At 34.3% G+C, this 16761-nt stretch overlaps 1 protein-coding gene and 1 long non-coding RNA gene across 2 annotated transcripts in view; both read left to right on the forward strand.

Annotated features, from left to right (window-relative positions):
- Positions 1–16761, forward strand: part of LOC149794792 (MMS19 nucleotide excision repair protein homolog) — a 128110-nt gene that overhangs the window by 12597 nt on the left and 98752 nt on the right. Inside the window, exon 3 of the mRNA XM_089964444.1 lies at positions 1506–1609. Coding sequence (XP_089820570.1) covers positions 1506–1609 — 104 coding nt within the window. The remainder of the gene's footprint in view (positions 1–1505; positions 1610–16761) is intronic.
- Positions 2375–5213, forward strand: LOC149794793 (uncharacterized). Its single transcript, XR_016422064.1, has 3 exons — positions 2375–2559; positions 3252–3334; positions 3785–5213. It is a non-coding gene; the product is annotated as an uncharacterized LOC149794793 (long non-coding RNA).

A 16761-nucleotide genomic window follows, 5' to 3' on the forward strand; every position in this document is an offset into this window, starting at 1 on the left:
AGATTACTGTTTAACACAAGCATGGCATATAATGTACCATTCATGTTACATGTCAACCATATTCTAATGCCTACACAGAGGACTGTCAAACACAGGGCTTGTAATGTACCATTCATTTTACTCTTGTGTCAACCATATAATTCTAATGCTTACACAGATTACTGTTTAACACAGGCATGGTATGTAATGTACCATTCATGTTACATGTCAACCATATTCTAAAGCCTACATAGAGGACTGTCAAACACAGACATGGCATATAATGTACCATTCATGTTACATTTCAACCATATTATAATGCCTACACAGAGGACTGTCAAACACAGGGCTTGTAATGTACCATTCATTTTACTCTTGTGTCAACCATATAATTCTAATGCTTACACAGATTACTGTTTAACACAGGCATGGTATGTAATGTACCATTCATGTTACATGTCAACCATATTCTAATGCCTACACAGAGGACTGTCAAACACAGACAGGGCTTGTAATGTACCATTCATTTTACTCTTGTGTCAACCATATAATGCTTACACAGATTACTGTTTAACACAGGCATGGTATGTAATGTACCATTCATGTTACATGTCAACCATATTCTAATGCCTACACAGAGGACTGTCAAAAACAGACAGGGCTTGTAATGTACCATTCATTTTACTCTTGTGTCAACCATATAATGCTTACACAGATTACTGTTTAACACAGGCATGGTATGTAATGTACCATTCATGTTACATGTCAACCATATTCTAATGCCTACACAGAGGACTATCAAACACAGACATGGCTTGTAATATACCATTCATTTTACTCTTGTGTCTACCATATTTTTCTAATGATTACACAGAGGACAGTTAAACACAGGCATGGCATATAATGTACCATTCATTGGACTGATACTTCTAATGTCTACACAGAGGAATATTAAACACAGACATGGTATGTAATTTACCATTCATGTCACTCTATTTATGAAGTTAAATTAAGTTTAATTCTCTCTGCAACTTGGCTTAAATTAAGTCTTTTTGCTGGGGGGTATGCTTTTTATTCAGAAGTGTCACTCGGCTGCAAAAGACTCCTTTTAAGAAGACATTTTCTGGGCATGAAATATATTTAACTGCTGGTTTAGGGACCACAATGAACAGGGCCCATTCTTGAAAAAAAACATTTATTGAGGAATTCTCCAAACCATTTGCAGAAGAATTCCCCTATCCATTTGAGAAAACAAGGTGAGAGAGGTCTTGTATATATGATGAATTTAATGAAGAAATAAACTGAGGGCTTGAAAATATCATGTGCAATTTCCACACATTGTGTTGAGTATTTGTGTGAAATTAGTGTAAATACTAAATCACACATCCTTGTATAGTCCCTGAATATGACTAATTTTTCTATTTGCAATCAAAATAGTTGTTATTGCTCACCTGTCCTCCACTTTTCAGGACAGGCATATAAGTGGCTTTGTTTATAATCTTTTTCTTTCAATTTTTATGTTGCAGGGAGTACTTGACTAGCACTGAGACGAGCACTAGGGCAAGGGCTACCAGATTATTAGCAGATGTCTTGAGTCAGCTCCCTTTTAATTTACTCTCCGCAAAAGAAGGTACTTTTGGTTTATTCAGTGGAACCTCTCTAAACTGTCCCTTTTGTACTTAGGCCACCCTTGTTAAACTGGGCACATAGACTGGTCCCAATAAAGGTTTGTATGCAGATAACCTCTATAAAGCTGTGTATGCTGATTGCCTCCATGAATTGACCAAATTATTTGTACCAAGAGTTTGGTTTAGAGAAGTCTCCTGGTATTAATGAGCACAAATATCACTTTACCAAATATTGAGCATTTAAGAAAATGTCAGCATGGACAGAGTTTTAGCAAATTTTAAGAACATCAAAATGTTCAGACACTTATATTGTTAGATTAAAAATAAGTTGGTAACTTTTCCATAAGGTAGACATGATCAATTAATGCACTAAAATTATTGGATTAAAGGTTGTTGAACCAACTTTGATAGCCATAATAATATAGTTTGAATTAGCAAAGAACTTTGCTGAGAAAAATCACAGTAGTACATTAAAAGGATATACTGGACAAGTATTGAACTTAACAAAAGATGGACATGAATATTCAGCTACCGTAATGCTCTCACACTAAGCCCAAAATATCATACTTCCATAATGCTCCTACAATAAGCCCCATATGATTACCCTACTACTATTATGTTCTTACAGTAATCCCATATAAATACCCTTCTACCATAATGCTCCCACATAATACCCTACTGCAATAATGCTCCTACAATAGACCATTCTTAATGAGATCCTCATGAATATTAATGTATCGCGAAAACGAGGTTATGGTAGGCAGACTGAGAAAAAAATATGGCGTCTTACTGTACATCGAGTAACGATCTGAGCTGTTTGCCAGATATTTCTTTTACATTCGTTGAGAATTTCATCACGGGTGTCTCCAGCAGTTCAGGGAATGAACAGGGAATGAACAGTTGACAAAAGGATTCAAGTATTACAGTGAGGGATATGTCCATTCTCTTAAAGGTAAGTTGATTTACGTCCTATCTTGAGTGTACTTTTTCTCTACTGCACACAAAACATAAGTTAACGATATAGAAATGAAACTATTTAAAGCATAATTTTTTTTTCTGAGTAGGTCTGATTTAAATGTACAGCTGTCAGTCAGTACTGTGGTCAAAACACGCGGTCAAAATAAAACATTTACAAAACGTGCATAGTGACACAAACTGCCCTTTTAACCAACCACGCCCCCTTCCTCACCAGTAGAGACTTTGTGGTGCGCTTTAAATAGTTTTGGGTACATACCTTGCATTTTAATACGTATCAAAAGTACACAACCTGACATTTTTATATTTACCCACAAAACAGCAGGATTATTTGTTCAAAGCTGTTTTATATCCATTCATATATATATATATATATATCTATATATATATATATATATATATATATAATCAAAGAGCACCCTGCCCCCAAACACACAAATTGGTCCCTTATTTATGTGAACTTCTTCATTGTTCATTGATTATAATTATTATTAGTTTTGTGGTGTTGGTAGATGGATGAATTTTAACACCCAGTATGTAACTGCACACATTAGATCAAGTAAACATAATAGGGAATAATCGCGTCTAAACAATATAACATTTTGTCATTTTATGTATGGGATATTATGTTAATCTGTTTATTAAACTGAGTTTCTCTTTTATTTTCAGTTTATAGAGATGGAAATGAATGCCTTGTCAAGGGACGGTGTTTTAGATCACAAAAGAAGAACGAGTCACCACATGTTGTTGAGGTCATTTTCATTCATATTTATATTATAAATTATTAAAATTATATTCAACATGCACAAATATTTTTAATATTTCAACACTTAAAATATTATTGAAATTCAGATCTTGCATAAATGCTGTCTACGATACAGTTTGGCCATATCATATTTCTTCAAATAAACTTTCCAGGGCTGTCTATTTTCCTAAATTAGGATTGCTTTTGGAATACAAAATGAGTATGCTGTAAAGAAAAGAAGAAAAGAAAATTATCCGATTTGTATCCTTTTTAAAAGAAATTTCAACAACAAAAATTTGTAAAACCTGCTTAAGAAAAAATAATTTGTATTGCATAAATGACACCCCATTGTGTAGGAACATTTTATTTCAATAAGAAACAAAACCACCTTTTAAATTATTGCGATTTATGATTTTGGTTTGTTTTTATATAAAAAAAAATAACTTTTTTCTTCTAGAGAATGAATGACAATGTCAATCTGTACCCAAGTGGCATAATTGTGAGCCCATTTTGTCATTGGCTTGCTGCAACTCCTGATCGTAAAGTCTACAACCCCAACAGGACCCCCCTCACCTTATGGTTTGTTGGAGATTAAATGTCCAGTTGCAGACACTTTACTATCTCTGAAGTACCTTGCGGTCTCTAATGATGCCTTGAAATTGAAGACAAACCACAACTACTACTACCAAGTTCAAATGCAGTTGGCAGTTACAGGACTGGAATGGTGTGATTTTTGTGTGTGGTTGGAAAATGACTTTCATGTTGAGACTATTCTGTTTGACAGGGAATTTTGGCAAGCTGTCAAGGACAAGCTTGATCTCTTCTGTTATAGATTCTACCTCAACTAGTACGTTCTCCTGTTTGTATATATGCATATGAATGTTTTGTAAGATATATTAAAATGAATTTTCTATGCCTTTACATTATTAAATCATTCTGACAACTCCAAGCAAAATGGCTGCAAGTCAGTTGCCAATGTGGACTTTGTTGCACTGCTTTTAAAATCTACTTACATAAATTGTCAATTTTAAATTCAGTGTAGCTGGTTTTGCTTACTATATATGTATATAGGCCGGAACAGTCACACATAGATGCATTATAGAATTGTGTATCATTTTCACATGAACCCTTTGAGTAATTGTGTGTGTGTGTATATATATATATATATATATATATATATATATATATATATATATATATATCAACATACACACATCTTACCAAAGGTATTTGCATGAAATTCAAGATGTCATTGAAATATTACACGATGTTACTAAAGGTGTTTTAAAAAAACTTGTATATTACTGAAATGTTAATAAAATGAACAAGATTCACACATCTAAAAGGTATTTGCTTGACAAGATGCCAATGAAATGTGGCATGATTTTAAGGTCTAAAAATAAACTACTGAAATGTCAATAAAATGAACCGTATGTGGTACTTTCATAATGTCTCAGTATCTTTGTTTTCATTCACAAGTTCTACATGATACTTCCATGTCACAAAATGCTATTTCTTTTGTTTAATTAGTGGTCATTTGAACAAAGTCAGTACATTTGCTACTGTCCACAACTGATTTATTGACCCAGAAATTGTCAAAGGCACCACAGACTGTAATAACTTTGTATTCTTTCACCCTCTTAATGTATCTTTACACATGTATCCTCAGGCTTGCAATTTTTTGATTGGTTTCCACCTGGGAAGCTGTGAACTGCCCATCCCTACACCGAAAGTGTGGTGTTGCAATGGAAACACCAGTACCTTCTAAAACTTTATGTAAAACAAAACCTTTATCTGCCATGATTTGGTCCCCTGGTTCTAACAAATCTATAAGCCCTGACAGCTTTGTGATCTCCACATCACTCATGCATCCCAAGTACAAGGAAGACACACGTGATTGCACCGTGTGGGGCTGTCCCTACCAAACCTTTTCAGGTGTTGTGAGTTTTGTAGTTTGAATAAGTCTTTGATGCAAGCACTAGAGATGAGGGTCTTTCTGTAAATATTTCAGTGCAGTCAATAATAATTCTAGTTCCTGGGTAGGACAGTTGAAAATCGAGAGGTATATTTGCTTGAACCTGCTCAACACTTGGTAAAAAATACAAATAATTTGTCCACATGATTATTATCCGACTTACAGAATACCTGTGAATATTAAATCGAACAGACATATCTTCAATCGGAAATCCACATCTCAATCTACACAAAAACATGAAAAGTCCATCCACTGGGTCCATTGCCTTTTGCCGTCCCCTGATGTTGATGTCATTCCCTGTGCTGTAATATAAGCTCTTCATTCTAAATGCAGTAGGTTTGATGCTATTGAAGAAGGTTATAAAAACCTCATATGTGGGAAAAACTGTGTAAAATTCTATCATTTCATCATCATCTGTAAATCTGTTCAATCCAAGCTTCTCCATGTTTATTTTTTTATTCAAATCTTGCAGTTGCCTTTCCTTCTCTTCCAATTCTGTTACTGCTTTCCTCAGTCTCTTCTCCAGCTCTGTAATTTTACTTTTGCATGCTATATGCAACTCACAGGATCTGAAGAAGATAAAATAATAATGTAGCTTTTCATCAACATTTGTTAACTATAATGGAGACAAAAAAATATAACTAGCAAAGTTACCAGCTTCACTATAATTTAAAATTATACAAGAGTTTTAACAGAGGCTGCTTTCCACTGATTGTCTGCTCTCTCTCTCTCTCTCTCATACACATAAACACACTGTGTCATGCACACACACACCATGCACACACTATGAAATAAATGTGTAAAACAAAAGTTACAAAGCTATGGTTTGATTAACTATCAGTGCCATCTGGAGGAGAACAGCAAGCAAAATAAGCCCCACATAAATCAGGTCTTTTCAGAGTAAATAAGAGAAATTATGCAGTGATGTTTTATCAACAGCTTCATTAATTCTTATCCACTCTCTCTGTCTCTCTCTCTCTCTCTCTCGTAATTTCATTCAACTTGTACTCTCATCATTTTCATTGTACTGGTGCTATCTCTCTTCTCTATCGTGGTCATTTACATTCTACTTGTTTTTTTAACGAGGTAATAACTTTACCTTTTCTGTACTTACTACTCCTACGCAAAATTCATAATTTCTTATAAAAATGCGCTGCTTGGCGGTACGCCCAGTTTTCGATGACCCCGTTATGTGGAATGGGACTAGGGGTAACATTTTTAGAAACCTGTCATTATAAAACACACATACATACAATCATTTACTTCATCGACAGAATCTATTTTGCGTTTGGAATTCTTATTCTTACATCATTCAGTTGCAAGAAAATATAAACACACCAACAGTCATCCAGTTTTCTTACCTTAAAATTCAGCCCCTCATCACGACGTATTGCAACAATCCATTTTCTACGAAGCTCCATCTTCTTCACTGATGGGATATGGTGGAAGCTTAAATCTATGTGAATTCTAGCATTCCCATTGCACAACGGAACACAACAATAATTGTCACGATTTTTTCTGTTGCCGGTATCAACTGTAGCAGCCATGGTTGCGAGGTAAAATGAAACTGGTGCCTATATTAGCCTCGTTTTGGATTCGCTGACCCAGGGTCACATGAATATATGAATATATTCTAAGAATGGTCTATAAGCCCATATAAATACCCTACTACCGTAATGCTCCCACACTAAGTCCATATAAATACCCTACTGCCATAATGCTTCAACAATAAGCCCATATAAATGCCCTACTACCATAATGCTCCTACATTAAGCCCATATAAATACCCAACTACCATAATGTTTCCACACCAACCCCATATGAATATCCTACTACCATAATGCTCCTATAATAAGCCTATATGAATACCAAGCTTCCATAATATTCCCACACTAAGCACATGCATGATGATAAGCCCATCCTACTTTAACCAGATGTTAACAAATTGTTTTTTTTTATAAATAAATGTTTGTGAGAAATTTTTAAACCCAGTTCCTCTTTTTAAGAAAATTATCAGACAAACTTCAAGGATTAATCATAGGAAAATTACGCTTATCTCCTTCTCATTACACTGTGGCAGAAATGGCCTATATTTGCTACTGGGAGGCCACCAGTTATGATGATGTGGCAGAAATGGCCTATATTTGCTACTGGCAGGATACCAGTTATGATGTGGCAGAAATGGTCTATATTTGCTACTGGCAGACTGCGAGATTTTGATGAGGTATTTAGGAGATTATTAATGAATTACTCAGTCTGTATTATAGTAATAATAGTTCTCTTTATCACCAGTGTCCATTTTTCATTATCGCTAGTGTCCATCCTCTTTTATCACTAGTCTCCATTCTTTATCACCAGTGTCAATTCTTCTTTATAAACAGTGTCCGCTCTTCTTATCACCAGTGCTTATTCTACTTTATCAACAGTATCCATTTTTCTTTATCTCTAGTATCCATTCTTCTTTATCACCGGTGTCAGTTCTTCTTTATCACAAGTGTCCATTCTTTTTTATCACCACTATCCTTTCTTCTTTATCAACAGCATTCATTCTTCTTTATCACTAGTGTCCATTCTTTTTTATCAACAGTGTTCATTCTTCTTTATAACAAGTGTCTAAGTGTCCATTCTTTATCACTAGTGTCCATACTTCTTTATCACCAGTGTTGATTCTTTATCACTAGTGCCCATTCTTTATCACCAGTTTCCATTCTTCTTTTTAACCAGTGTCCATTCTTTATTGCTAGTGTTCATTCTTCTTTATCACCAGTGTCCATTCTTCTTTATAACCAGTGCCGATTCTTTATCACCACCATCCATTCTTTATTGCTAGCATCCATTCTTCTTTATCTCCAGGTTCCTCCTTTCTTTATTACCAGTGTCCATTGTTTATCACCCGTGTCAATTCCTTTTTACTAGATATAGTTTGGTTACTAATACAAAGAAGAAATGTAATGCTATACTAAATTTAATACAAACTCTGAAACAGGGAATACTACCAAACAGACATTTATAGTGTGTATGCTCAGCATTTCATTTTTATTCCATTTGCATTCTTTCTGTATATCAATGCCATTCTGTCTGCATACACTCAGCTTTTGATTTCATTTCAATTACATTCTTTTTGCATTTTATTGTCATACTGTATGCAGACAGTGCATTTGATTGTCATTGTTTTGCAGTCATTGCATTTTATTTTTTTTCCATTTGCATTCATTGTGCATTTGATTGTCATTCTGTTGACATTCATTGTGCATTTGATTGTCATTTTGTTGACATTCTTTGTGTATTCGATTGTCATTCTTTTGACATTCATTGTGCATATGATTGTCATTCTGTTGACATTCATTGTGTATTCGATTGTCATTCTGTTGACATTCATTTCGTATTTGATTGTCATTCTGTTGACATTCTTTTCATATTTGATTGTCATTCTGTTGACATTCATTGTGCATATGATTGTCATTCTGTTCACATTCATTGTGCATTTGATTGTCATTCTGTTCACATTCATTGTGCATTTGATTGTCATTCTGTTGACATTCATTGTGTATTTTATTGTCATTCTGTTGACATTCATTGTGCATATGATTGTCATTCTGTTCACATTCATTGTGTATTTGATTGTCATTCTGTTCATATTCATTGTGTATTTGATTGTCATTCTGTTGACATTCATTCTGCATTTGATTGTCATTTTGTTTGCAGTCATTTGCACTTCATTGTCATTCCATTTGCATTCCATTCATATTTGCATTACTTTTGCCATCTCTTGTTTCCTTTATGGTTTTAGTAATGCTTTCTGATTTGCATCAGTTGTGTCCATTTAATGTTTATGCTCCTTTTCATTTATATAGAATGCATCTACCAAAGTGGGAATTTCGAATGAATAAATTAATTGCTACGATGTCTTTAGTGTGACAGTTTATAGTGATGTCTAGCACTGGGGCATCATGTCACAGACATGTGGCATGATGTCCCACCCATTCACATTATCCTGACACCAGGCTGACCAGTCCTAATACTAAACTCTCAATGCTGAGTACCAAGCAAGGCAGCTGTTAGTACCATTTTTGTAAGTCTATGGTATGACTCGGGATCGAGCTCATGACCTCCTGCATCCAAGGTGGACACTCTAACCACTAGGCCACTGGGATTTCAATAGAATACATATACTAAGGTCTGAATTTTCATAGAATGCATTTATCAAGGTGGGGATTTTCATTTTTGATAGCATGAAATGGAAAGATCTGTTTCTTTCATATCATTTCTTATTTAAGATATATGTTAATGAAAAAGAAAATACATTATTTCAAAAATAGCATTGAATTATGATTAATATATAACTTCAACTGCAATTATTGTTTTTGACTATATGACAGCAAATTTATTTATTTCAATTCATTAAAATAAGCACTATATAGATACCTCTACCAGGGATGTAATCACATCAATGATGGTGGTTAGAAAAATTTACCAGCTTGTAAGTAGTGAAAAATTGTATGTCAGAGTTGTTATGTATATTTGATTTAATTTATATTTGATTTAATTTAACTGTTTGTTTGTTAGTTTTAATATTTTTTATTCTGTTACATGTTATAATAATGTAATTTTGTTTACTGAAATTTGACATTTTCCAGAAATTAGTTAGACCTGTTTTGTGGAATTATTAATTCCTTTGTCTATGATTATTAAAGTGCTCATACAGAATTCTTGGACTAAGACACTTATTGAAATTTTATTCAGAATTCAAACACCTGAATATTATTTTCTGTGGTTTAACAAAGTACTGTTAACATGTCAATACTCTACTGGCTACAGTCATCACCTTCCATTTTGGATTTTCATCAGGACTCGAACTCAGATTCATTAGAAAGTTTTATTACTAGAACTTCTAATTTTTAATTCTTGGATTATTGTTGCATTTCATTCTTAAAGACCGTAAGTTCAATTTTTTTCATTTCTATGTTGTTTTTCTAGGGAAATAAATTATTTGTTAAATTTTCCAAAGCTTGTTGTCTTCACTTTTTTTCCTTGTTACTGTTTATGAGACCCTAAACATGTAACAGAGTAAAGACTGCAATAGGTTTTTGACCATTTAAATTTAGTGGCAGCCCCAAAGGCAGATAAATGTATATTTAAACCTGTACAGGTGAATTTATATTCAAACCGATACAGGTAAATGTAATATTAACAAGAGAGTGATAGAAAATGTAAATGTTGTGTCTAGAAAATATTTAGACCATACAAATCCAGACCTTTAATGGCATGTGCTTGAAAGATGCAAAATTAGTGTCAGCCATGAAGAGGTGTAGGAAGATGTAATTTTGGAAGGAAAAATCTATCATTGGGAAGAAAAAATTTCATCCATGGAAGGGCAAGTGCCTATTTGATAAACACAATAGTGGAATAGTTTCATGTTGATGATCCAGATGAGCTTGTTAATTGGCAGCAGGTAATTCTTATAATGTAGAGGACATGTAATGTCAGGTCCCACTGAATTTGCTTGGCATATCGTTTAGAAGTTAAAATATTAAGGAGGGGGTTTGTTTTCAAGTGCCCAAGTTACCTTTCCAAAGAATAAATGGATATCAAACTTCATAGACTCATAATTTTAAGAGCTGATTGAGTTTTCTGCAATCTGATTGGATATCAAGGATCATGTGATAGTGATCTGGACTTTTTGTTACACATCAGTAAATTCAGCAGAATACCTGTGGTTCCTAGTTTCTAGATCATTTTATGTGAAACTTTATCTATGCCAACTCCTTACACCATATTAATTAGAACAACAAGCCTCCACCCAACCACGCTTTTATTCCTGATAAAAATGTGTAACCCCTGATTAAAATCACCCATTAGAAGTTAAATCAGTGTAATTGCACAGTCCCACCTGCACTCCAACACTCACTCTTTTTTTACCAAAGAAAGCAGGCTTTACAAGCCAGTCTACATTAAAATATTATTGCATTTTGCTTTGACAGTATCTTCCAACAGCTGTTATTAAAGGTCAGGGTCATATGAGGAGCAGGCAATCTGGCTATAATGGACACTTTTATAATCAAAATGTGTAGAAAGCAAGAACAAAGAATGCTAAGACAACACGCACCATATGCAAGCATAATGTTGAAAAAAACGAATAGTCTGGTTCAAAAACAACAGCCAAAAGAAAATTTAATAAAATGACCATGCCAGGTTCCTAAGATCACTGCAATGACCTACTCTGACACTCTACCCTATAATACTATACAAGAGTCAACAATTCATGGCTAGTCAGGACGGAGCTACATAATCTGGTGCAGTGAAATAAAAGTACAAGTCATCTACATTCTGATGCTTTCTTGATGAAATTCATTGAAATGATGGCAGAAGGAAGGAAAGTTAAATTATAAGGATTAATTGATCTTGGTTAGGTATTTGTTGATGTGTACATTGATACCTAATCACTTGTACTTTATTTACATTATGAGTTAGGTAAAAAATTTGCATCCGTAAATACCCAGCCATGATCATTAATGCTATAACCATAACCATAACTATAACCATGTTAGTGATTTTCATTAGATGCTTTGTCATGTTTCATTTCAGATATTGTTTTGGCCCCCATATAGTAATTGCATTATTTAGCTAGTATAACAACTTTGTTGTAGGTGGCAGTATGCACGCTGTTCTTTGTTTTGCTGAATTGGGGTCATTTCCAATATTTGCAGAATGCAGATAACTGATACCTAAACAAGAAAAGCATCTTATATTAGCACTGAAGTATTGTCTTTTATTTATGATTAGTTTCTTGTTAAGTGCCAGAGCAGTACATTATGCTGTATTACTACTTCAGTCAATTAGATTATGCTTATAAAAGCAAACAGTATGATTTTTTCATGGGTTAGTTGATATATATATTCTCTTGTGACAAGCAAAGGCAAGAAAAGTTAGAGAAATATTATGAAGACTATTCAGTCTGGTATGACTGTAGTAAAATACAAATGGTTATATTATGCAGACTATTTAGTCTGGTATGACTAGCAGTCAAATACAAATGGTTATATTATACAGACTATTTAGTCTGGTATGACTGTAGCAGTCAAATACAAATGGTTATATTATACAGACTATTCAGTCTGGTATGACTGTAGTAAAATACACATGGTTATATTATGAAGACTATTCAGTCTGGTATGACTGTAGTAAAATACAAATGGTTATATTATGCAGACTATTCAGTCTGGTATGACTGTAGTAAAATACAAATGGTTATATTATGCAGACTATTCAGTCTGGTGTGACTGTAGTAAAATACAGAATGGTTATATTATACAGAATATTCAGTCTGGTATGACTAGCAGTAAAATACAAAATGGTTATATTATGCAAAATATTCAGTCTGGTATGACTGTAGCGGTAAAATACAAATGGTTATATTACACAGACTATTCAGTCTGGTATGACTGTAGCAGTCAAATACAAATGGTTATATTATGAAGACTATTCAGTCTGGTATGACTGTAGCAGTCAAATACAAATGGTTATATTATGAAGACTATTCAGTCTGGTATGACTGTAGTAAAATACAAATGGTTATATTATACAGACTATTCAGTCTGGTGTGACTGTAGTAAAATACAAATGGTTATATTATGAAGACTATTCAGTCTGGTATGACTGTAGTAAAATATAAATGGTTATATTACGCAGACTATTCAGTCTGGTGTGACTGTAGTAAAATACAAATGGTTATATTATGCAGAATATTCAGTCTGGTATGACTGTAGCAGTAAAATACAAATGGTTATATTATGCAGAATATTCAGTCTGGTATGACTGTAGCAGTAAAATACAAATGGTTATATTATGCAGACTATTCAGTCTGGTATGACTGTAGTAGTAAAATACAAATGGTTATATTATGAAGACTATTCAGTCTGGTATGACTGTAGTAGTAAAATACAAATGGTTATATTATGCAGAATATTCAGTCTGGTATGACTAGCAGTAAAATACAGAATGGTTATATTATGCAGACTATTTAGTCTGGTATGACTAGCAGTAAAATACAAAATGGTTATATTATGCAGACTATTTAGTCTGGTATGACTAGCAGTCAAATACAAATGGTTATATTATGCAGACTATTCAGTCTGGTATGACTTTAGTAAAATACAAAATGGTTATATTATGCAGACTATTCAGTCTGGTATGTCTGTAGCAGTCAAATACAAATGGTTATATTATGCAGACTATTCAGTCTGGTATGACTAGCAGTAAAATACAAAATGGTTATATTATGCAGACTATTCAGTCTGGTATGACTAGCAAATACAAATGGTTATATTATGCAGACTATTCAGTCTGGTATGACTTTAGTAAAATACAAAATGGTTATATTATGCAGACTATTCAGTCTGGTATGACTAGCAGTCAAATACAAATGGTTATATTATGCAGAATATTCAGTCTGGTATGACTTTAGTAAAATACAAAATGGTTATATTATGCAGACTATTCAGTCTGGTATGACTAGCAGTAAAATACAAAATGGTTATATTATGCAGACTATTTAGTCTGGTATGACTTTAGCAGTCAAATACAAATGGTTATATTATGCAGACTATTCAGTATGGTATGACTAGCAGTAAAATACAAAATGGTTATGTTATGCAGACTATTCAGTATGGTATGACTAGCAGTCAAATACAAATGGTTATATTATGCAGACTATTTAGTCTGGTATGACTGTAGCAGTCAAATACGAATGGTTATATTATGCAGACTGTTCAGTCTGGTATGACTAGTAGTCAAATACAAATGGTTATATTATGCAGGCTATTCAGTCTGGTATGACTAACAGTAAAATACAAAATGGTTACAGGGATGGTCCTGGCTTTTAAAAAGCTGTTGCCAAAAAAATCGCCAACCTCAATATTTTGTCGCCAATTTTCAAAAAGTGTCGCTAGAACAAGTAGTGTACATTTTTTCAAGTGTTAATTTAGTCTATTAATGTAACAGGCAATGAAAATTACAAAAGATGGGTTAGTTAATACTCTAATTACAACAAGCATTAACAAAATGTTACAAAGTGTTACATGAAGATCCGTCGCGATTTTAGAGCTGCCCACTTGTTGAATGCAGTTTCAAAGTCTAATTTTTCACATCTGTACATGCTGATTCTCATTAAATTCTCGAGAGATGAGATGCAGAGTTTATTTCTGATGTCAGTTTTTATGAGGTTCATCTTACTGAATCCACGTTCACAGTCTACAGTGCTGACAGGTGACATCAGTAGTCTCTCAGCAGCCCCACCCCCCTTTATGGCTAGCTTCACAAAGCTTGTAGTGAATTGCTTCCTAAATCCCAAGAATAATCACTGAATGCTGTATAAATTTTCTCGACAAGCAAAATAGGATCTCCATTCCCACGAATGAAACTTACACGAGTCAACACCTGGCAATATTGGACCATATATATAAGCATAAATTCACACCCAATTTAGGGATTCTTTCACTCCCGTATTTTGAGAAATAAATAATAATTATTAATTACGCAAAACTGGTTTTTTTTGGCTATTTCTTGTTGCGGAGTTTGTCTCTGCAGCCATAACACGGATTGATGGCAAAAGGAAAAGATCATTGAGTAAAATGCTGCACTGGCGACAGATATAATTGTGATTGAGATTTTTTTCCATTTGCTTTGTATTTATACGCAGTAGTCGGTTCTTCAAAGGTTATCAGTTTTCTATGAAGATTCAACAAAACTATTGTATTGGTATATGTAAAAAAAAAAAAAAAACAACAGAAGGATTAGCCATTCAATTAATTGTATCTGTTCTATTCGCGTCTTCAGAAGTCGGTCACTTGTAGGTATAGTTCGGTAGCATGATTGACTGTAACACAGCATACAGTACTCAGCCCAGATGTCAGCATAAGCTGATTATGATGGAACAATGGACTGTAAAGATGGGGTTGTCAATACGAACAAAGGATCGTTTGTGTAACAGATTGATTCCAATGCATTGCTTAGTCAAGTTTGTGGCTTCCTTTCATTCTCCCTTTTAATTTATCCAGTCCAAATCCATGATTGTTATGTACAAATTAAATAACCAAAAAGTCTGTCGCCAAAAAAATCGCCAGAAGGGATATTTTTGTCGCCAGTAAGGAAAAAAATTGCAATTTGCGACATTGGCGAAGCCTAGGACGATCCCTGGGTTATATTATGCAGACTATTCAGTCTGGTATGACTGTAGCAGTCAAATACAAATGGTTATATTATGCAGACTATTTAGTCTGGTATGACTTCAGCAGTAAAATACAAATGGTTATATTCCATATTTAATAAGATTCACCTGAACCCTCCAATCCATTAGTGTTTCATTTAAGTTTTGTTTCAGTTTGTTTCCATCACAAAGTTTGGCAGTAGATGACCCATGAGATTGACCAACTCATCTGTAAGACAGTAAAATCAACTATATGGTCCATCAGATCGACCAGCTTGTCTGTAATACAGGAAAAGCAACTAGATGGTCTATCAGATTGACCAACTTGTCTGTAATACAGGAAAACCATCTAGATGGTCCATCAGATTGACCAACTTGTCTGTAAGACAGGAAAAGCAACTAGATGGTCCATCAGATTGACCAACTTGTCTCTAATACAGGAAAACCATCTAGATGGTCCATCAGATTGACCAACTTGTCTGTAAGACAGGAAGAGCAACTTGATTGTCCGTCAGGTTGACCAACTTGTCTGTAATACAGGAAAAGCATCTAGATGGTCCATCAGATTGACCAACTTGTCTGTAAGACAGGAAAAGCAGCTAGATGGTCCATCAGATTGACCAACTTGTCTGTAAGACAGGAAAAGCAGCTAGATGGTCCATCAGATTGACCAACTTGTCTGTAAGACAGGAAAAGCAACTAGATGGTCCATCAGATTGACCAACTTGTCTGTAAGACAGGAAAAGCAGCTAGATGGTCCATCAGATTGACCAACTTGTCTGTAAGACAGGAAAAGCAGCTAGATGGTCCATCAGATTGACCAACTTGTTTGTAAGACAGGAAAAGCATCTAGATGGTCCATCAGATTGACCAACTTGTCTGTAAGACAGGAAAAGCAGCTAGATGGTCCATCAGATTGACCAACTTGTCTGTAATACAGGAAAAGCAGCTAGATGGTCCATCAGATTGACCAACTTGTCTGTAAGACAGGAAAAGCATCTAGATGGTCCATCAGATTGACCAACTTGTCTGTAATACAGGAAAACCATCTAGATGGTCCATCAGATTGACCAACTTGTCTGTAATACAGGAAAAGCATCTAGATGGTCCATCAGATTGACCAACTTGTCTGTAAGACAGGAAAAGCAACAAATGGTCCATCATATTGACCAGCTGTCAGAAAGACAGGAAAAGCATCTAGATGGTTCATCAGATTGACCAACTTGTCTGTAAGACAGGAAGAGCAACTTGATTG

The sequence above is a fragment of the Sinohyriopsis cumingii genome, chromosome 7, assembly GCF_028554795.1.
Source record: "Sinohyriopsis cumingii isolate HCF-2022 chromosome 7, ASM2855479v2, whole genome shotgun sequence".
Taxonomy (NCBI): Eukaryota; Metazoa; Mollusca; class Bivalvia; order Unionida; family Unionidae; genus Sinohyriopsis; species Sinohyriopsis cumingii.